Source organism: Anabrus simplex, chromosome 1 (genome assembly GCF_040414725.1).
Source record: "Anabrus simplex isolate iqAnaSimp1 chromosome 1, ASM4041472v1, whole genome shotgun sequence".
In the NCBI taxonomy this organism is placed as follows: domain Eukaryota; kingdom Metazoa; phylum Arthropoda; class Insecta; order Orthoptera; family Tettigoniidae; genus Anabrus; species Anabrus simplex.
The window spans coordinates 1,062,825,411-1,062,848,807 of record NC_090265.1 but is presented as its reverse complement, the minus strand read 5'-3'; the positions used below and the strand labels follow the sequence as shown (position 1 = coordinate 1,062,848,807).

At 36.1% G+C, this 23,397-nt stretch overlaps 1 protein-coding gene across 4 annotated transcripts in view; it reads right to left on the bottom strand.

Moving 5' to 3' along the window:
* The window catches only part of LOC136857975 (solute carrier family 35 member F3), a 406,908-nt gene that overhangs the window by 8,397 nt on the left and 375,114 nt on the right, over positions 1-23,397 (bottom strand). Inside the window, exon 12 of one of the 4 annotated variants that reach the window (XM_067137123.2) lies at positions 15,170-15,225. The exons of 2 other annotated variants lie outside the window; for them this stretch is intronic. In XM_067137123.2, the coding sequence (XP_066993224.1) occupies positions 15,170-15,225 (56 nt within the window). The remainder of the gene's footprint in view (positions 1-15,169; positions 15,226-23,397) is intronic. One more of the 4 variants, XM_067137124.2, reaches the window with a different exon arrangement.

Sequence of the window (23,397 nt, the reverse complement as noted above, 5' to 3'; positions counted from 1 at the left end):
TGATCTGTATTACATTTTAGGCCCATTTTTACAGGGTCAGTTAGAATACACATTTCAGTGGGCTTGGCAGTCTGATATGTATTAGCATCTTCTAGTTTGGTGAGAAAAGGAAGGAGAAACTACCTCACTTCTTATTTCCCTCGTATACACCTTTGGTAAAGCCTAGGTTATGTAACAGCCAATGGTAAAGCTGTTAGGGTTCCAACTAGTCTTCAGTCTGAGTACTAAACATATCTTATGCCCAAATCATGAGACCAAGACAAATTTCCATTAAAGGTAAGTTTCTATTGTACTGTACATATTTGAAACTTTTGTTTGTTTGTGATATTTGAAAACATTTCTTTTCAGTTTTGACTCAATTAATTTATAAATGTTAGGTTCTTCAGTTTGTTGAAATTAAACTTCTGAGAATATCTTGAAAATTCTTCAATTTGCTTTTGAACATTTCTCCTCTTCTTCTTTTTCCCATAGTGAGACATACTGAACCACCTCCTAGAGATGATAGCTATATGTAGAGAAGAATTGTGTATGGAAAGTATTTGTCCAGGCAATGAATGACTTAATATTCCAAATTTTTTTCCGATGAGCACTAATGAATGATATCAACAATATGTTTCCAACATACATGCTTCAACCTTAAAACATAACCATGCTTCTTTCTAAAGGAATATTAAAGTATAAAGTATTATAATGACTAGACATCCAAAGTATAGATAGGATTGATCACAGCGTGAATTGGGGTTTCTCCAATTGTATTGACTAGAGATTTATCACAGCATGAGTTGGGGTTTCTTCAACAGTTATGGTCACCTAAGTTGTAAGATTTGTTACAAAACCGGAACCTTGGTTAAAGTCGATCATGTTGGGTTTGAATCTGTTTGAATATCCCTTTAGAAAGAATTATAAACACCAGTTAAGGACATGTTTCGCCCTGGTTATGGGCATCTTCAGCCTAATACTAATCTTAAGGTCAAGAATTAAAACTAAAACCATTGGAACTTAATAGTAAACTTTAATACTAAATACAATGGTCTTATGCTTTTGACATAGTTTACAATATGTTCTGCCGGGTTGGTGAGGAAGGAATGGGAAACTACCTCAATCTCTCTTGTATACCCCTTTTGTGAATTGAGTTGTTTCCTCTTTTCAGGTATTTGAAAATGAATGAAAACCTACAACCTGTTTTCCAGTCATTGACCAGGTCAGGGATGGAATGAATGAAGCAGATATAGGCTATTAGTACGATGGGGTCGCCACTCCCAAAGTGATTTATTAATGACTGATAGATGCTATGAAATGAGAATGGAGACTGTTGCTGGAATGAAAGATGAGAGGGAAAACCGGAGTATTTTTCAGGTATAATTCTCTTATAATATGTTTTCTTTCTCAGGTAGTTTCTAAATTTATTTGTTCATAAATTAGTTTTGACAGACTGAAGAACCTAACAGTTTATAAATTATATGAAACTCTGAAATGAAGATTAGAAATGTGCACCATTAAATACATGATAGACAATTGGTCCTGTCAACAGTTTGCTAGCTTTTTTATGGTAGGTGTAGAGAAACTGTGGCTTTTATGTACTCCCTTTGTCAGTTCAAAAACATCTTGTGCCATCATTATACATTAAACAGTAATTCTGTGATTTCATACAATGTAAAAGATTTTTCACTCAAGTGCTCAAAATACTATCACAGATCACATCAATTAGTCACCACAGATCTGCATTTAAGGCTGCCGCCCAAGTGGCAGATTCCCTCTCAATTGTTTATATAGTCTTTTCTCAAATTGCAAAGAAATTGGAAATCTATCAAATATCCCCCTTGGCAAAATATTTCAATCCCTAATTCCTCTTCCTATGAACTAATATTAGCCCTAATTTGTCCCCTGAAATTCCAACTTTATCTTCATATTATGATCTTCTCTACTTTTAAAAACTCCATTCAAGCTTATTCATCTACTGATGTCATTCCACACCATATTTTCACTGACAGCTCAGAACATATTGCTTAGTTGAGTAGCTCATTTCCTTGTTCCCAGTTCAAAGTTTGCAAAATTTTTGTAACACTACTCTTTTAAGTAAAACTCTTTTAAGATTAAAATTATTGTGTCCACCTATTCAATACAAATATATTTTTTAGAGATTAAATTCTACATGAATTATAAACACCAGTTAGAAACATGTTTCACCCTGGTTATGGGCATCTTCAGCCTAATACTAATCTTAAGGTCAAGAATTAAAACTAAAAACATTGGAACTTAATAGTAAACTTAACTTAATACTAAATACAATGGTCTTATGCTTATTACATAGTTTACAATATGAACAATATGTATATTAACTTTGCCAGAATTTATGAACAATGAATGAATTTATTTTATAATGACTAGACATCCAAAGTGTAGATAGGATCGATCACAGCGTGAATTGGGGTTTCTCCAATTGTATTGACTAGAGATTTATCACAGTGTGAGTTGGGGTTTCTTCAACAGTTATGGTCACCTAAGTCGTAAGAATTGTTACAAAACTGGAACCTTGATTAAAGTCGATCATGTTGGGTTTGAATCTCTTTGAATATTCCTTTAGAAAGAAGCATGATTATGTTTTAAGGTCAAAGCATGTATGTTGGAAACATATTGTTGATATCATTCATTAGTACTCATCGGATAAAAATTTGGAATATTAAGTCATTCTTGTTGATTAACTTTCCCATTGGTGCATTGTTCAAACTCAGGAGGAATATGAGTTGTCTGTAACTGGATAAGAGAAAAAAAGGGAATTAGAATGATGAATGTAGAGCCCAATATGATAATAATTGTAGAGTGAAAGTGTTTATCCCATGACAGTGGACGAACTTACTTGTCTTGTCGACGTTAGCTGGGACCACTTGTTCCGGTTGTGTCTGAATGACTAAGCTTGCTACTCCTAGTGTAGTATTGATGCTGTAACGGAGGGGTGGTGTGTGGAGGGGAAGGGGGAGTGAGATTCAAATTGTGCGTCCGTGTTGATGCATGAGAGGTGTTACTCGAATTGGATTGGGTGGGCCCAGCATTAGGCGTGTCTATTGGAGCGCATGCATGCTGTGATTTAAACATACTGGGAACTTTATTCTGATTTATGGCCTGGATTAACCTCGGAGTTGTTTCATATAATGGATTTTTGTTGTCAATGACATTGTTAAGATTACTATTTTTATTATAAGTTTGTTCCAAATAAATGTACAAGTTTTCCATTTGGTTCAATAATTTCCCTTTACCTATGCTTTTAACGATCGTCAAATCTTTCTCTATTGAGGTGAATTTATGGCCTGTTTCACTCATATGCTGGCTCATGGCTGAATACTTGTTATGCTTGGAAGCATTGTAATGTTCCAGATACCTTGTGTAAAAGCTCCTCCTTGACCAAAATACGTGAACTCACATTGGGCACATTTTAACCTATAAACACCAGATCCTGAGTAAACGTTGTTGTTATTATTATTGACTCTATTGTGGTTGAGGAATATGTTCTGATTATTATTTATTGTCCTGAAGACTATGATGACGCTGTTTTTTTTTTAAAACACTAGTGATCTGATGGATAGCCGGGCTGTTATACGTAAATGTGGAGTAGCTGTTTTCCTATTATTTCTCTGGGACTAGGTTGGAAGATAGCGTAATTTTGATCTTATTAATTAACCGATTGATTACATTTATTTTAAAGCCATTGAACCAAGCTAACTGTCTTATGTAATTTCAGCTCTGTTTCCAAACTTTCTGGTGAAAGAGGAATTTTTAGTGGCCTATATATTAGACTATGATAGGCAGCTAGTTTTTGGGTCTTAGGATGTAAGGACGAATCTTTAATAGTTATGGGTGAATGAGTAGGTTTCCTAAAAATTTGAAATTCAAAAGTGTTATTCAAGCGTGTAATTGTTAAATCTAAAAAATTAAAAAAATTATTGACCTCATCTTCCTTGGTAAATTTGATGTTAGGATCTATTTTGTTTGGTGAGACTAATATATCGTTACTGTCAGTAATGTCCTTATTGATGATCACAAAAGTATCGTCAACAAACCTTAGCCACAAACTAATGCCCTTTATTAGTGAAATAGCTGGCCCCGTGGTGTAGGGGTAGCATGCCTGCCTCTTACCCGGAGGCCCCGGGTTCGATTCCCGGCCAGGTCAGGGATTTTTACCTGGACATGAGGGCTGGCTCGAGGTCCACTCAGCCTACGTGATTAGAATTGAGGAGCTATCTAATGGTGAGATGGCGGCCCCAGTCTCGAAAACCAAGAATAACGGCCGAGAGGATTTGTTGTGCTGACCACACAACACCTTGTAATCTGCAGGCCTTCGGGCTGAGCAGCGGTCGCTTGGTAGGCCAAGGCCCTTCAAGGGCTGTAGTGCCATGGGATTTGGGTTTGGTTTGGTTTATTAGTAAAATAATTTTTGTATGTTCTTTATAGTCCATGAAAATATCTGCTAGTATGCCAGAAAGAGGGTCTCCCATAGCTAGGCCTTTCTGCTGATAATATTTACCATTAAAGGAGAAGTAATTATTGTTTAGAACGAAATTCAATATCTTCATGAATTCTTCAATTTCCATTTTACTAAGGCCGCTGTGTTTATTGATGTTGCCATGGATAATTTTAATGGTTTCTTTAGTAGGAATGCTTGGAAACATGTTTGTGACATCGAAAGAACATAAAATATGGTTGGGTTGCAGTTCAAATTTCTTCAATATTTTGCAGAAATTAATTGAATTTTTTAAGGGGGATTTATTGTTGAAAACATAATGTTTCCTTAAAAACCTATGAATGAATTTTGATACTTTATAGGTAGGGCTATTCCTACAATTTATAATGGGATGCGTTGGGGTGTCCTTCTTATGAATCTTTGGTAAAGCTCTGGCAGTAGGGATACTGGGGTTCATGTTGAAAAGTCTTTGTTGCTCTTGTTCATTGAAAAGAAAATTAGAACTTTTTATTAAAGTTTTTAAATTTTGCTGAATTCTTACAGTGGGATTCTTGTTAACTATCGAATAACTTGTATCATTAAAAAATTCTTCTGTTTTTTGGGTGTAAAATTGTTTGTCTAATAGGACCGTAGAACCTCCTTTATCTGCCTTTGTAACAATAATGTTATTGTCATCTATTTTTGTTTTTAATTTCTGAATTTGTTTTTTATGATTGAAATCAAAATTAACATTTATCTCTTCAGCCAGTTTAGGTAATTTCTTTTTTACTTTGTATCTAACATCGTTCTGAATCTCAATGGGGAGTTTCAAAATACTGGTTTCTACCTCTGCTACTTTATTGATGATGTCTGTTGTTTTATTTCGGCTAGGCCAATGCTTTCCTTTAGCTCATTTCCAGTTCTCAAATCAAATAATCATGGTGATGAACCCATACACTGGAACCATACTCTAATTGAGGTCTTAACAGTGATTTAATACCCTCTAATTTACATACTTATTACATCCTCCTCTAAACCCTCATAACTAGGGCCCAGATTTTTATGACCTAAAAATGTTAGAGATATGCAAGCATTTATGACCTAAAAATGTATTAAATTATGACAATAAATATGACTTAAAAATTTCTTGGTCACATTTTCAAAATCTTCAAAATCTTGCTGCTGTTTAAATGAACATTATATTGAAAATATATTTTTATAATCTAGCACATTCAATAATAAATAAATATGTATGCTGGTATTCAGCCCGAACGTTGGTTTGATCCTCCACAGCTCTGCCAACTGTTGTCATAGATAGCCTAGGTGTCATTGAATAGTTATAGTAGGGAAATGAGAAGTGATGTAATTTCCCGTTGCTTTCCTCAGTGGACCAGAAGTTGCTATTAAATATCAGTCTGCCAAGATCACTGAAATGCATGCACCAATGAACCTTATGAGCGAAATAAGTTATAATAATAATAATTATTATATTTTGTAATTATTTAATTACTCAATCCAGAGATAACTCTCGACTCTGCACAGAATGAAATAAATGTCACATTTTGAAGGACGATCAGAAAGAATTACTATAGCAAATTAAATACATTTTAAAGTTTTCAAATAGGAATGATCTTCTATTTTTATGCAACATTGACCTGTAACGGAAAAAAGACCGCTCAACATCGCAGGATGTTATTGGGGCATGTTTGAAATACATAAAATCATTAGAGTTCAATTGAGGCTCACTTTTCTGTCATTTTCTATGTACTGTATCTGTCTTTTTATATACAGCTTGCCCTCCTGATTCACATAAGTATATATTTCTAAGAAAGATAATTGTAAGAAATTACAGGCAACAATTAGGAGATAATGGGAACAAAAAAGTGGGGTCCACCTATTCAATACAATTAAACTTGAACAATTAGCAGATGTGAATAATCCGTCTTTGAGAAGACTGCAAGCAGGTATGCGAAAATGGAATTAAAAAGATATAAATATTACAAAAATACAAAAATTCATGGGTATATATGACCATAATATGAAAAATTATCAGAAAATGACAAATAGAACCTGTTAAAAAGCCAAAATATGACTTGCATCATTTTAGTCACCGTAGATAAAATCATGCTTAACTTGTATTTTACATGGAAATAATATAAAGGAAAAAATATGACATGTCATAAACATCTAGGCCCTGCTCATAACCATATGAAGAGATCTGTAACCTTTATTCACAACCTCGTTAATGTGATTATCCGAATGAAGATCTATCCTTATATTAATACCTACATACTTACAGTGATCCCATTACTCTATCAGCACTGAAATGCATGCACCAATGAACCCTATGAGCAAAATAAGTAATAATAATTATTATTATTATTATATTCTGTAATTATTTAATTACTCAATCCAGAGATAACTCTCAACTCCGACTCTGCACAGAATGAAATAAATGTCACATTTTGAAGGACGAAACTTACAACATGACTTTTCATACCATTGTTTGCTATCTCACAACACTGTCAAGATCTTTTTGCACTCGCTCACAATCCTGTAATTTGTTCTCTACTTTATACAGTATATCATCTGCAAAAAGCCTTATCTTTGATTTCAGTTCTTTACTCATATTATACATAAGAAACTATAAAAGTCCAAAAATACTGCCCTGAGGAACCCTTGTTTTAATCATTACAGGGTCAGATTATGCTACACCTACTTTCATTCTGGAATAGAGGATCTCAGAGAAAATTTTATAGGTGATATCTAGCAAAGAAATTCCCCGATAGTTACTACGATCTGATATATAACCTTTTTTATGGATTGGGTGTATAATTGCAACATTCCATTCTTCAGGCAATTTTTTTGTATTCCAAATGTCAATATTCCCTTTAGTATATTCCCAGAAATCTTATCAATCCCAGCTGATTTTCTAGCTTTCAATTTTTGTATTTTTTTTGTAAATATCTTTATTATCATAGAAAATTTTTAAAACTTTGCTAGTATTAGTCACTTACTCTACCTGGACATTATCCTTATGCCTAACAATGTTTACATACTGTTGACTAAATACTTCTGCCTTCCATTAATTCTTACATATACACTCTCCTTGTTCATTAATGATTCCTGAAATGTCCTTCCTGGAACATGTTTCTGCCTTAAACAGACATTAATATAGACTAACTGAAAATGAACATGTACATTCTACCCAATTGAAAGTTGTTACTTCAAAAATTTATATTTTCAGTTCAAAGTGATGAGTCCTGGAAAACTGCAACCTATATCCTCAGAATGAGTACCATAGTCCTATATACTGTGTATCCAAATGAGTTTAGGTCCATGCTTGTGAAAAAATCAACACTTTTCAGTTATTACCAGTAAGTACAATAGCCATGCAGCAAATACATCTCTGGTAAGCATGCCATAATATGCAAGTCTACTGGCTATATTTTAAATTACATTGAATTTCAGACACATTTTATCCAGTACTAATATATTTATATTTCATTTTTATTTATTTCTGAAAATATATTTAGAACTTATTTATTGTTCAGTTCCATATGCTCTATTATTCCTAAGTACCTACCATAAATGTTTATATCAGAATAATCACCTAAAACTACCACCACCAATATTTCCAAAATGAGATGTGTAATTGATGTGTTGTTCTTACAGAATGGAAATATAGGCGAAGATTCATAAATGGAGCCCATACAGAGCTTCAAACAATGAGCAGAAAAGTGGTTTTCTATGCAAAGTTGGCCTTAATTTGTTCCACCCTGAGACCTTCGGCTTTTAAAAAGGCAGCTTATAAAGGTATTTAGTTTAATGTGTTTTTATGTATAAGTAAATATTTAAACAGATTAAAATTTATTTTCCACAGCACAGATTCCACTTATTACTAATATTTTCAAAGGCAAAGTTTTAGAAAAGAGAGATGTTATCCTTTGAAAAAGTATCCAGAGGACATCAGAAGGAGAGTGGATGCATATCAAGTGAGCAGCAATAGGCAGAAAAGAGTAGTTGTATCGACAATACATAGCTTTTAGATATCAATGAATGAAAAGTTTCCACTTCTTTTTTGAAAAATTAAAAATTCTATAACATCACTTTAATTCTATCTGTGAGTGAGTCCATCGATCAACTATCTACCATAAGAAACAGTAGTGATATTAGTATAATTTATTGTTAATCCTTATCATCCCCAGATAAAGGATGTTACCACTGAGGAATTTAACTCATCCCACTCTGATATTGGAAAAGAACAATGTTTGTAAATGTAAATTTGTTTCTTCATCCTGAGGTGGCCCAGCTCTTCTCAGTCACACCTCTAATAGAGGTGAGCTTAATTAACCTATTTAACCACATAGCAGCCCTCCCGCCAACTTTAAATTTTTGGCAGTATCACAAATTGAGCTAGAATCCCCAAGGACAGCAGCTAGTAATAAATTAACCATTACACTATGGAGATGGACACAATGTTAGTTATATTAAATGCCACACAACATCTACTTCACATGCCTGGCACTTTATCATCCACAGTAAATTCATTTCATCTAAATCAAAAGTGAATTCTATCGATGTGGCAAACCACTTGCAATGTTTATATTTAATAGTGTGGTGATTCAAGATGTGTTCTTAAGAAATGATTATGCATCTGATTGTCCTGATGGGTTTTGTCCAGAGAGAAAAACAAGTGCATAGATGTTAGTGAAGACTATACACTGCTGTGTATAATGAATAAATGAAAAAAAGGAGGGGAAAAAAAGGAAGCAAAAATAAGCCACATGATACAGCACAACAGTTTTTTTCTGTAAATCATAGAGGGGAAAATTTACCAAGAAAACAGTAAGAAAATGGCTGAGAAGGAAATAAGGTGAACAACATGATGGGGGTATGCAAGATAAGAAGAGTTAAAAAAAGAATGGCAAGAAATAGATGAGACTGGCTGGATAATTCAGCAGTAACACTGTTAATTCTTGCCTAAATTCCATCGATTCATTGTGGTATGTGCTAGGACATTGTCATGGTAAAGAAAATGTACCCATCATCTGTCAGTGTTCTGAAGACTCTAAGGAGGAAGATTACCAGTGAACCAATTGACAGCCAATGCTATTTGTTTCTGAAGTGGTATAGTTAAAATATGATATTTTGCAGAGAAGAAATGAACAGATATCACCTGTCCTACATTTCAGCATTGTCTTCTTCCACAGGGGATCATTACTAGTGAATTAATCTGATAAATCCCTCTTTCAGTAACCACTCATGAAAATGTGGATACAATGGAAGTTCCCAGCTTCAAAACAATGGACCATTTCCTGCCACCTTTCATCTCATTATTCCCATGTGCATCAATCAAGAAAGAGTTTATTTTACAATACTTCTACCTTATAGATAGGGGCTCCCTGGCCGAGGCAGTAAAGGCGTGCTCGGTTTGCCCGGAAGGACATGGGTTCGAATCCCCGTCAGGAAGTCATAAAATTTAAGAAACGAGATTTCCACTTACGGAGGTGCATATGGCCCTGAGGTTCACTCAGCCTACACCAAAAATGAGGACCAGGTTAATTCCTGGGGGCAAAGGCGGCTAACCACTCTACCCCATCACGTGCCATGGTTAACAATGGTGGAAGCCTTTACCTTCCACTCCTCCAAGGATCTTCATGGCCTGTACGGAGGTGACTTTGTTTTTGTCTTTTTTTTAAAATCTACCTTATAAATAAATCATTTGAAGTCCTATACTTTAAAAGTCGTACTGGTGTTGATTAATATGTGAGTTATATATTTACTCAGTAGTATTGTACTGCAAGTGTGTTCTAATTTGTTCACTTCTAGAAGGCCTATGTATTATAATGTTTACACTTTGATGTATGTCATACATAGAAAGATAACAACTTGTATAGGAAGAAATGTTCAAGAATTGGGACTGATGACAAGAGAGCCCATTTATGTGAAAATAACAGTGCATGAGTGGAGGTTATCCTTTTGTTGGTTTAGGTTTTTGTTGCAACCTTTACCCACACTGATCTGTAATTGTGTTTATTTTAATTTTTGTGTTCTTCTCCAATTTCTTGTTTTCTTCTGCTTTTATGGCTTTATTGGACCACTTCAGTCAATCATTTTCTGATCTTCATCTTCAATAAGTTTCTTTCCTAATTGCTTAGTAGCTATTCATTCACTCTGATCTTTCATCTTATTTCCCATCTGTAAATACACTTTTCATTGTATGCTGTTTGCCTATTTTTGGTTTAAATCTTTTTTTCTTTTTCAGTTTCTTCAAATTTTCTGTTTCCTTTTGCAAAATTGTTTATAGTTATTTCTAGTTCTTCCATATCCTCTTGAATTTCCTTAATCCATCCTACTTGTTGTTTCAGAATCCAGAGTTTCTCTATAATTTTTTTTAAATCTCTTACTTGTATTTTGAAGCAAATATACTCTATATAAATATACATATTTCTTTCTATACAGGTAGTTGTTTCTTATGGCTTGTCTTAACTGGTGCAAAAAGGTCATATAAGAATATGTCTATAAAAAATGGTTTTACAGAAGAAGGTGAGGTGGCCAATTGGATTAGAAATAAAAGACACTAAAAGAAGAGACAAATTGATACGCAGTATCTTGAGATATACCATGTGATTCAGCTGCTCCTTCTAGTGTAGTTTTTATGCAACCCAACTAATGTGTGACATGATTATAAGGTGGCTATTCTCCTGGAGGCATGCTGTATGGTACTAATGTCCAGTAAGCACATTTTTGCACATGATTCTGAACCCTACCAACAGGTTATATCGCCTGCTTGCAAAACATGAAATCATGTAGCGACATCCTTTGACCATGTAACTATGTTAATGTGTCGTGCCTCATGGCCAGGTGTAGTGAAGAGGGGAATCAATGCATAAAACTAGGTAGCAGTGCAATAATTAATGTCTTAAATACTGAACTAGATGGCGTATGTACTCTACTCTCAATGTATTACCAGCATGCTCCCAGCAGTATAGTTTAGTGGATGTGTTTAGGCGTTAGCCTAGCAGTCGACAGAATGTGCCATTGATGGTTCGAATCCTGCAACATTCAGATATTTTTGCATTGATATGATGTTTGAATACTTCAACACAGGCCCACGTTTGCTACATTCAAACAGTAGAATGACGCTGTTATTCAACGTGTGGCCTGCGCTTACTCTGCTGTCATTTGGCATATTTTCCATAAAGGAATACGTTGGCATGCTCCTCATTTTTGGGGAAGCATGACAAAATGAGTGCAAGGCACTATGTCTGTATCAGGAACACTATCCCGACAGGCGACACCCGGCTGCTATGACATTCTGCCATGTTGAAAGACGCCTAAGGACAACAGGTGTGATTTCCAAGCAGCCACTAGACCATGATAAGCCCGTTACATTGGGTGAAACAGAAGAGGCTATTCCGGAGCCAGCTCATAATAATCCACACATCAGTACAAGGACGATTGCACAACAGGTGAACACCAGCCAGCCGTCCGTGTGACAAATAGGCCTATTGCATGAACATAAATTTCACACTTTCACCCATACCATCTTGAGCTACACCAAGAGCTTCATGGCTGGGATTTCAAAACTCAAATGGAGTTCTGTCGGTGGCTATTAGGCAGGCTGGACAATGATGCAGCATTCGTATCGCACATCTTGTGCTTGGACGAATTGTGCTTCCACAATAATGGGAACGTCAATCGCCACAACATGCACTATTGGAGTCCAGACAATCCTCACTGGGTGTGACAGGCAACCCATCAAGTATGATGGGGAATGAATGTGTGGTGTGGAATCGTGGAGGACCACCTGATTGGACGTTATTTCTTTGAGGGCCATTAGATGGGCCCAGATTACGTGCACTTTCTGCATCAGAACTCCCACTGCTGCTGGAGGATGTGCCCTTGCACAATTGTTTGACAAGGTGGTTGCAACAGGATTATCTCTGCCACATTCAACTCTACCTGTTCGTAACAATCTGATTGAGGAACTGCCAGGGAAATGGATAGGACGAGGCGGCCCTGTTTCTTGGCCCGCCAGGTCACCAGATTTAACTTTGTTAGACTTCTTGTGGGGACATTTGAAGAACATTGTTTACACTCAAGCACCAGAAAACCCCGACCAGCTCCGGCAACTCATCACAAATGCCTGACGAGTAATTACACCAGGAATGCTTCAGTGTGCATAAACTAAAACGATCATCACATCGAGCGTTTGCTGTGATAAAACCTTGTCAGGGCAGTTGTGATCCTATTATTTCCACTCCGTATGTGTCCAGCCTGATAACTAATCGGCCCTTCTTAGGGCCACAATTTGCATGAAAGCAGGTATGAACTTACATTATGTGCAGTATGTATTAAACAAATATTTCAAAAATATGGAATCTTCGCCCCAGACTCGAACCTCCCACCTCACACGTAATCCTCTCCGCTGCGCCTTTACCACCTACGCTACGGTTCTCTATGGCACACTGTGCAGCTTATAGCATGTATTGGGTTTACTGCGGTCACAATATCAGAAGGCACACGCATGCCTCCCAGTGTTTAATACCAGTATAATATTATGGCATCCTATCATGGTGAGGCGGTAAATACCAAGATATCCGGTTGTGTTGTCTGAGCATACCGGCAGGGCAGAGGTTTCCAGGATGGAATTAATATTGTGGATTGCATAAAACTACATTGGAAGGGGCAGCTGAATCACACAGTATAGGACTTGTTTGCTTATTTTCTGAGGTGAAGTTACTTGGAACAACCCAACATATGCCTATACCAAATAGATTAGACTTGAAAAGTTTAGTACAGTATAATGTAGAGGGCTGTATCAAATTAATTTTATGAGCTTATAATCCAAACAAGCAAAATAATGTGTTTTATATAATTAAGGAACATACACTGTAATAAAATATTGGAAATGTTAGAAAACAATGGTAAAATTACTTGTATTTTAGTATAAAATCTCCTGTCATAACAGGTAATAATGTTTCTTGTACTTATTGCAGGGCTAATTTTCTTCAGAAATACTATCATGCAAAGAAAGTTCATGTGGAAGAGCATTATTTTAAATGAAGTCCCAGATTTTTCATCTGAATATTTCAGGCATGTCTACAGAATGAATGCTTTATGATTAAATAAGCATTTGCTATGAGACTGTGATTACAAGAAAGACTGAGACCAATAATGCATTTCAAATTACTGTAATTGGCTAATTTAGATGGAATCTAACTATCTAACTTCTATGTTTTAATTTGGAGAAGTTTGCTGCAACTTTTTGGGATGGGTGTTTTTATAAATTAGAGAATGGCAAAGTACACAAGGTGAGTCATCAAAAAAATTTCCCCTTAATAACTCTTAAACTGTCAAAGATATTTGAAATTTTTTCCTTCAGTAATGTTACCAAGGTGCTCATAATCAAACTTGCAGTAGATTCCCAAGGTATCAATACTTCTTGAGATAACTATACTAACTGTTTTTTGTTTAAATGGAACTGTTCTGTTTTTTTACATCTAACACTAAATTTTAGGTGTTGCAAATTCAAGGGTGTAATTATTTTCAAAATCTGACAAGTTCTTCTTAAGAGAAAGGCAATCTTGCAAAGTGCTTCATTCACCAGCCATGGGCCTCTCTATTCAAATGCATCACTACTGCAAATAGGTGGTCAATACGTTTGGTACATATGGATTCTGAGCTAATGACATACAGAGATCCCTCACCTTCTTCTGACAGCTACATATTTGCTCTACTGTGCTCATAAATACACTATGATAACAATGAAATTTTTTTTCAATTTGCTTTACATCTCACTGACACAGATAAGTCTTATGCCAATGAGGGTACAGGAAAGGGGCAGGAGTGAGTAGGAATCAACATTGACCTTGATTAAGGCACAGTCCCAGCATTTTCCTGGTGTGAAAATGGGAAACCATAGAAAACCATCTTCAGGGCTGCCAACAGTGCAGTTCAAACACACTATTTCCTGAATGCAAGCTGTCAACTACACGACTCAAACTGTGCAGCACTCGCTTGGTAATGTATAATTTAAAACTTTAAATATCATCATAGGTAAGCAGGTAAAGATAAAATAATATGCAACAGCTCCTAAGGGTTTTAAATTGTAGTCTTATCATGGGGTATTTAAGGGCATAATAGATTGAACATATAGCTGTCGGAAGAAGGTGAAGGATCTCTGTACGTCAACAGCTCAGGATCTATATGTACAGCATGCCTTGGTCATCTATTTAGTAATTCATTCAAAGAGAGCAGTCCATGATTGGCAAATGAACTCAGGTCAAAAGCATTCTATTTTCTCAAGAAGTACTTGTCAAATTTTGAAAATAAATATGCCCCTTAATTTGCAATGTCTGTCTCTAGTTCTAGGGGTAGAAAAAAGTATAGTTCTATAAAACAAAATTAGAACTGTTATCTCAGCAGATAATGTTGCCCTGAAAATGTACTGCAAGTTTGATTATGAGCCCCTTGATAACATTAGTGAAAGAGAAAATATATTTTTGATATCTTAAATGTTTAAGAGTTCTTCAGTGTGAACATTTTAGCTGATTCTTCAAGTATATTAGCAATAGCTTCCATGTTCTAGTCGAACTAACCTATATTGTGTGGAGATGCCTTGTACTTTTCTGTGTTAAAATTTCCTCTCCTTGACAAAAGGAATTAATAAATTATATTAACTAACATTGACTAAAACTGACATGCTATTGAATATATGAATTTTACCAATATTCTGTTGTAGCATTACATTAGATTTGTTCTTTGGAGTCTGAAGGTGTCTGCTGGAACAGAGGAAACATGGTACACATTTATCAATGTGTTACATTTCTTTGTTCATTAAAACCCATTGCTTTTTGTGGGTTAAAAATTTAATTTATGTTATCCATAGAAGATTTAATCAATTTACAGATACCAGAAAGGATACATAATGCATTAATGCTATAAGAAGTTCTAGAATTATTTCATTGCACAATCAGCTTTTCAACAAGGAGTATAGACTGTGAATGAGATGAGCAATTAACCTGAAACTTTTCACACTACTGGTATTAATAAAAATTTTAGTCTGTTCGGAATTTTTCTTGTGAAATAGAAATTCTCTTGTAATACTTTCAATCGATAGGAAATTTGCTGACTTCTCTATTGTTTTAAGAAGTATTTAGAACACCATTGATTTTCATCAGTTTTAAAATGCATGAAACTGTAGTCTTACATGCAGAGGAGAATACAATAAAAAGAAGCAACAGGTCATCATATGAAATGAACTTTACTACACTCAGTCAGTTTTTCCTTTTTAAAAATATTATTAATGTTATTGTAACTGTCAAAATAAGAGATGCACAAGGAAAAGTTCAGCATTTGAGAAATAAACTGTTGTAAGATTAAAATCATTTGTGATTGCAAATAAATATGATACACATACAAATATTTGTCTAGTGTAAAGAAAATGCGTATTTTAAAATCCAGTATCCTATTCATGTTCCTATATACAAATTTATTTGTCATTTGTTTGCTCTTTTCCATTACCTATATCGACAATTTGAGCTCCTTTTCTTTTTGTGTGTTTGTCCTGTGTTCCAAGTCTTCTACCACGTGTATTCATCCTTTTCTTTTCCTATGTTTATCCAGCCTTGTTCTTATCCTATAGCCAGGCTGAGTAGCTCAGATGGCAGAACGCTGGCCCTTCTGAGCCCAACTTCGCAACTTCAATCCTGACTCAGTCCGGTGGTATTTGAAGGTGCTCAAATAATCAGCCTTGTGTCAGTAGGTTTACTGGCACATTAAAGAACTCCTGCGCTACAAAATTCCGGCACCTTGGCGTCTCAAAAAACCATTAAAAAAGTAGTTAGTGGGACATAACATCAATAACATTTATCTTATCCTGTACATCCTATATCAAGAATGAAGATCTGTCGAAATAGTCTCTCAGTGAACGTTGATGCCTGATGAACCTGGGAATAGAAATGAGCTTATTGTGGGGTCAGAAGAAATAAATGAAGAAAAACAGATTCAGACTCCTGTTTGAAGACAGCAGTGTATGAAGATGTGCAGGTAGCCCTTTTGTGTTTTCATGTTTGTCCTTGTTTCCCCTGTCTGTGGATGCCTCTTCCCACACTGACTTATTATTGTGTTTATCCTGTTATGTATTCCTATTTATGTTTCTGTCTATCTATATTTGACTTAAAATATCACTATTAGTGATCTGTTTCCCTTTGATTGCCAAGCATTTATAGTTACACTTATGGATGTATATCCCTTTGTTAGACTGATGCATGTAAATCATCTTACGAAGATTTGCCTACTTTTATTGCCTTCCTTGCCATGAACTGAAGACATACTTTATCCCCTAGTTATATTAGAAGTTAATCATAAACACTTCCGTTTTCAGTGTCCCAATACAAAACTATGCAATTTTCTGCTATAGTCTCAGTCCATCTATTGTAATAAATGAAGAAAAAATAATTCAGTAAGGTACCTGATATCATTTTAGGAGCTAGTTCTGGAGGATACCTCTAACTACAGCCATTTCATGTAAAGAGAAGCCACACTTTTGTTTTTAATGTTTCAATTAGTGTGCATAACAATTAATACATAGGTATGGTAACCCATTTCTCAATTCAAGTCCAGTGGCCTCCACCTCCTCCTTAACTCCTTGCAGCCACATCTGTCTATTGGACTTCCTCTAGGTCTCATTACTTCCCTTTTCATATCAAATATTCTTCTTGGTAATCTTTCCTCACTCGTTGTCTGCATGTGCCCATACCACTGTAACCTTGATTTTTTTTCTAACTGTTACGATTTCTTCTTTAACCATCTCCCTCACTCTTTCATTCCTCCATCTGTCCAATCTTGTCACTCCAGTCTTACTCCTAAGAAACTTCATCTCACAGGTATTTATCCTATTTTCTCTCTTTCCCTCAGTACCCATGTCTCTGATGTACTATATAAGTCAGTATGGGAACATAGTAAGTATTTTATAAAGTCTTTTTGCTCCTCCGTGGTACTTCTCTGCTCCATATTAAACCTCTTACATGCTTAAAGAATTGAGCCCAGAATCATTAAGGCATCAAGTCTTAATGATCTGGCACCTTGGTAGGCCAGTTTGAGTCCCGTTGGTCAAAAGAATTTTCACCATCAGAATGTTATTTTTTTCAAGTTAAACACTTCATAATTGATCCGTATTGAACTGAGAATCACAATGTAAAAAAGCATTGTGATCAGAAGGTTGGTCGACAGGGTAGGAGAGGTAAAGCTAAGGGTGTATTCTGCCCAAGGGCAGGTCCGAACCTCCGCAGAGGTGTGCCTGAGCCGGAGTTTACGTACGGTAGGATGGCCAGTTCCTTTCCGCTCCTCCATTCCCTTACCCCCCACCAACAGCGCGTGGCAACCTATCCAAGGTAGGAGAGGTGGTGGTATACAATTTCTAATCACTAGATTGCATGTCAAGAACCTGGATTCAATTCTAAACCTCTCTGTATGGTTCATATGGAGTGAGGGCACATGATGCTGTTGATGATGGAAGGGCATCCAGTTGTACAACCTTCCTATTTTCTCTCTCTCTCTCTCTCTCTCAAAAACAAACAAACAAACAAACAAACAAACAAACAAACAAACAAAAAACACAGAGAGAGAGAGAGAGAGTTGACCTATCTCTCCTGTTCATTTATTTCCCTCCTGTTTCTCCCATTGTCCTCAACAATGCTTCTCTGCAGGGAATTTCATTTCACTTTTGTAGACTACTACTTCTCATGCACACAGTTGTACTTCTTTCTTACTGTCTCCCCATATCACTAGATCATCAGCAAACAGTTTTTCTTTCACTTGTTTTTCTTCAGTCCTTCCAGCCACACTATCAAGTTCTCTGTCCTTTACTATAATAAACAATGGACGTGAAAGAGCACTTCCTAGCCAAAGATCACTCTCTAACCTGAACCTAGCTGTCTTCTCCCCTCCCACTTTCTCACACCTCTCCTTCTCTTATACATGCTCTTAACCCTCTCATGCATGCTTCACAAACCTTACATACACTGTCATATCCCTTCTCCATATTAAAACATGGCATCACTACATCCTTCCCATACTCATAATATTTCTCTTGCAGTTGTTCTACCACAAATGTGAGATCCACCATTAATCTACCCTATCAGAAAACATATTGTTCTTCTCTTAATCCACACTCCACTATCTTCTTTATGTGTTTCTCTAGAATCTTCTCATAAATCTTTGTACAGTGTAACATCAAAGTTTTCACCCTTTGGTTATGGCAATTTTTCTTATCACCTTTCTTTAAACGTTGAGCATTTCTGTAGATACCGGTGTCTATTTTGAATGTTCCTGCTAGGCTGTGGCGAGCATGGGTGTCCGCTGGCTCAAAATTGATTATGTACACACCTGTCTGCTTGTATACAGGATTTGACAATATTGAATGACCATCAAGTCCCCTTCAGTTATAAGTCACGCAGAAGGCTCTGATATTATACATTTGTAGTGGTGGCTAGGAAAATATAAATGTAAAGTGCTCTATGTCATATCCTTCAAAAACAGCAAGAACAACCACATTTACCTATGAACTTTGTAATTGAAGTTGAAAACTATTTTTCAAAAATGACCCTCTAAAAGGTAAATCAGAGAACAGCTCTGTTTGAAAGTCAACTGAGTGACTACAAAAATTACCTAGTAGCAGTGATCACCAGTGCTGGTGTCAGAACTGCCAACCCACCTCAAGAGAAACTGAGCCTGGCTGCTGACATTGAAACTTACAAGAACCAAGTTTTTGATGAAATTGCCGAACTAAGGACAAAGACATCAGCAAATGGACGAGAGCCTAACCAGTCAGGAAATATTGCTTGATGACTTGGCTCAATACAGCCATTGTAAATACCTCCTAGTGCATGGCATTACCAAGAAACCTGGTGAAGACATATATAAAATACAATAGATACAGACTTCATCAAAGAGAAGCTGCAACTGGACATCTCATTAGGAGACAATGACCCCTGTCACAGGCTTGGCGAGTGGGAAAGAACAGCAGCTGAAGCTGTAGTGATAGGAAGACAATAGATCATCATTAAAAATTTTAGATTCAAAGATTGTAACTGTATGTAGAGAGTGAAAAAGCTGCTCTAAGGCACTAACTTACTAATAACTGAATCACTGACCAGTTACAAAAAACAGACCTTCAATAGAGCTAGGGATATCCTAGGGTAAAAGCAGAATGGACAGTTGAGGGATGTATAGTAGTGTTGCTAAATATAGAAGAAAAGAATACATTAGCACAGTAGCTGAATTAAACAGAGCTTTAAACTCAGCAGCTATAGCAATATATTAAGACATAGAGTTCCATAATGTTCAGTACCAGTACCTGAAAAATTCTCAGTACTGGTAAATATTTCATCCTTAATGCATAATAATGGCCAAGACCAGTGAACCTGTACTTTTTGTAGATGATGAATTCCAGCATGCCATTGACCTGGGAATGTTTCAAGACAGTGACAACCCTCTTTTGCTTTCACCAGCCTCTTTCTTACTCTGAATTAAACCAGGCAAGTTGGCTGGGCGGTTAGAGGCACGCGGCTGTAAGCTTGCATCCAGGAGATAGTCGGTTCGAATCCCACTGTCGGCAGCCCTAAAGATGGTTTTCTGTGGTTTCCCCATTTTCACACCAAGCAAATGCTGGGGCTGTACCTTAATTAAGGCCATGACCTCTTGCTTCCAACTCCTAGGCCTTTCCTATCCCATCGTCGCCATAAGACCTATCTGTGTTGGTGCGACGTAAAGCAACTAACAAGAGAAAAAAGAAAACCAACTCTGAATTAAGCTCACAGGCATCCTATTAAAATGTGCTTTGTTGCAGTTTCCTATAACATTACAGTGTTGCCATATCAATTATCTGTCACTGTTCAGTCATTTTGACGAAGTGCATTCTATTACTAATAGAAATGTGCACTTAATCGGTTTAGTGCTTGTTAAAATAGGTGGATATATGTTACACAGGTATGGTCACAACGGTAAATGAGGCAATGGTATGTCAGTGTATTGTACAGACAATAATAAGAGCAAAATAGTCTGTAAACTTCTTCTGACATCAACACAGATATCAAATACATGTTCCTTGAGGTGATCATCAACCACCAGAAAAGGAGTAGAAGTAGTAGTAGTAGTAGTAGTAGTTTATAAGCCATCTGAGGTAAGAAATACAGGTGAGATCAAGCCAACCTGCTGAAACAGACACCAGCTTATGAACACATCAGAATCCTCAATGATTTTAACCTAAACCTACTGACTTAGACTAGCGACTTAGACTGAATCCCTAGACTGTTCAGTTCAATGGTCTCAACCATCTGACTATCAGATGCAACTAATCACATATACACAACAACTCAACTCACACTCTAATTGACTACTTAGGGACAAATGATCCCCAGAAGACTGAAAAGCATGGACAAATTTATTTTCCCGATATACCTACATGTGACCTTATTTAATTTTGTTACAAAGTGCCAAAGTAAAAATATACTGAGAAGAGTCCACCCTTTTCAATACCAGAATAATGTATTATCTTTTTAAAAGAAATATTTCTAACTATTCTAAATTAAAAGTGTATGTTTGATCCCTCATTGGGAACCTCTTCATCTTGTAGACGATACAAAGGTATTCAAAAATATATTGCAAATAATTAATATATAAGCACTCTATAAAATCAAATGAAAAATGAATGGAACGCTGTGTATTTATAACATTATTGGCTTCCTTTAAATGTACAATTCTGTATGTCTTGTGGTGATGGTATTTCAGACCTTAACAGATTATATTATGATGACATTTAAAATTTGATGAGTTAAAAATCTCTTCTTGGAAGCTGACTAATTGTTACTTGATACTTCATATTTAAAAAAAAAATTATTTTAGAGTGTTTATTTATTAATTATTTGCCATCTATTTTGGAATAACTTTGTATCTTCTGCAAGCTGAAAATGTCCCTGTGAGGGATAAAACATGTACTTTTAATTTAGATTAGTTAAAAACTGCATTTCTTTTAAGAAGATAATACAATATTCTGATATTGAAGAGGGTGGACTCTTCTCAATTTTTATGTGAGTATTATGTCAATACAGATGTTAAAAATGAAGTTAACTACATGCAATAAATATATATTTTTTTCAGTTTATGCAACCCAGAGTAATCTAATGTAAAAACATATCCCCTTTCGTCTGATAAAGTTCTTGTGTAGGTACACAGCTCTTCTGCTCCATGGTTATACAGAGAGATAGAAACAGCAATGGCCTGACATGATGCTTTGTTCTGCCAGTACAGAGTAACAGAAGAGCAGATGGATTTCGAACAGTATTGTCTCTTATAATAATAAGAAAAAGGTGCGCTCAATTGAGCATCTTAGTCCTTACTGTAGTCTGTGATCGACTTCGTTTTTTTCGTGCTCTTTAGTATGTGACACAATTTTTGCCGCACAGCACACACAAGCTATCTACGTCTGGTTTGTGAAATCGCTTGTTAATACACAGCTTGTAGTGAAAGCCGTGTACTGAAAAATCTGGCTATCACATATCTTTGTGTCTGGTTTTCTCTGGTCCAGGACTTTTCCACCATAGCAGGTGAGCTGTAGAATTCCAGCTGTATTTCTTCCCTCTTCTTATTTCGGTTCCTTAGTAGCTCTTGATACGGTGCTGTTGATGGTAGGTGGTGTTGGGTCCTGATGTCCTCTAGGAAGTAGGTTTCTCCCATCGTCTAGTATAGAGGTCATGAAGGGCTGTCTTCCTTACTCCCATTGCTCTTGTCGTGTATATCGCCTTCACCTTTTCAATTTTGGTTAATTCACCTAACTTTTCCCAGGTAGGTGATGATCGGGGCTATTGCACTTCTAAATAGTCCCATCGCCGTGCTGATAGACAGATTTATAATATTCTTTATGTAGTATATTGCCCTGATTGCTGCCGCTGTCCTTTCTTCTATGTGAAGACTGTATGATGATGCCGTTGTTTTCAATGTAACCCCTAGGTATTTGAATTTGTTAATTCTCTCTAGTGGATTGCCTGAAAACACTATTTTGTCAGTCGCTGCTGCTTTTCCACCCTTCCTAAAAGTCAACTGTTCAGTTTTCTCTTGGTTTATATTGACATTGTTTTCCCTGGCCCAATTCTCCAGCTTGTTAATTGCTTCTTGTACTTCTGTCCTTATAGGAGACCCAATCACCATGTCATTTGCATATAGAATTAGAGTTGTATTCGAGTTTTCCTTAATGATTTTCATTATGTCTGCTGTATAGATGTTAAATAGTGTAGGACTGATAGGGTCCCCCTGTAATACCCCATTTGTTTGAATAATCTGTTTTGATGTTTCCACATTGTTATTTATATATATGTAGTTATACTTTAAGAGATCTTCTGTTATCCTTGCGATTGGGTGGTCCTTTCCAGTCATTCCTTTAAGTTTCTCGATAAGCTTCTTCCTGTTTACTAGGTCGAACGCTTTCCTGTAGTCTACAAATACAGCATAATACTTCCCTCCGGGGTGTCTAAGGGAGTCTTCTATTTGCTCCAATAGGTAGGAAATTGCTTGTAATGTACTCCTGCCTTTCCTGAATCCAAACTGACATTCAGGTATTTGATTGTTAATAATTTCTAGTAGTCTTTCGTTTAGAACTTTCGTGAACATCTTGAACGTAGCACTTTCCAAAACCACTCCCCTGTATGAGTCCAGGCTTGTAGTACTTCCTTTCCCTTTATAGAGAATCTTCATTGTTGCTGCTCTCCAGCTTTCGGGTATCTGTCCTAATTCCATGCATTTGTTCATTAGATCTACCCAGAGATCTTGCATAATATCCATAGATTCTTTCAGGTGCTCAATGTAGATATTGTCTGGTTCCACTGCCTTTTTATTTTTTCCCTCCTTTATCACCTGCCTTACTTCCTCCTTTGTTATTGGATCATATGCGTGAACCT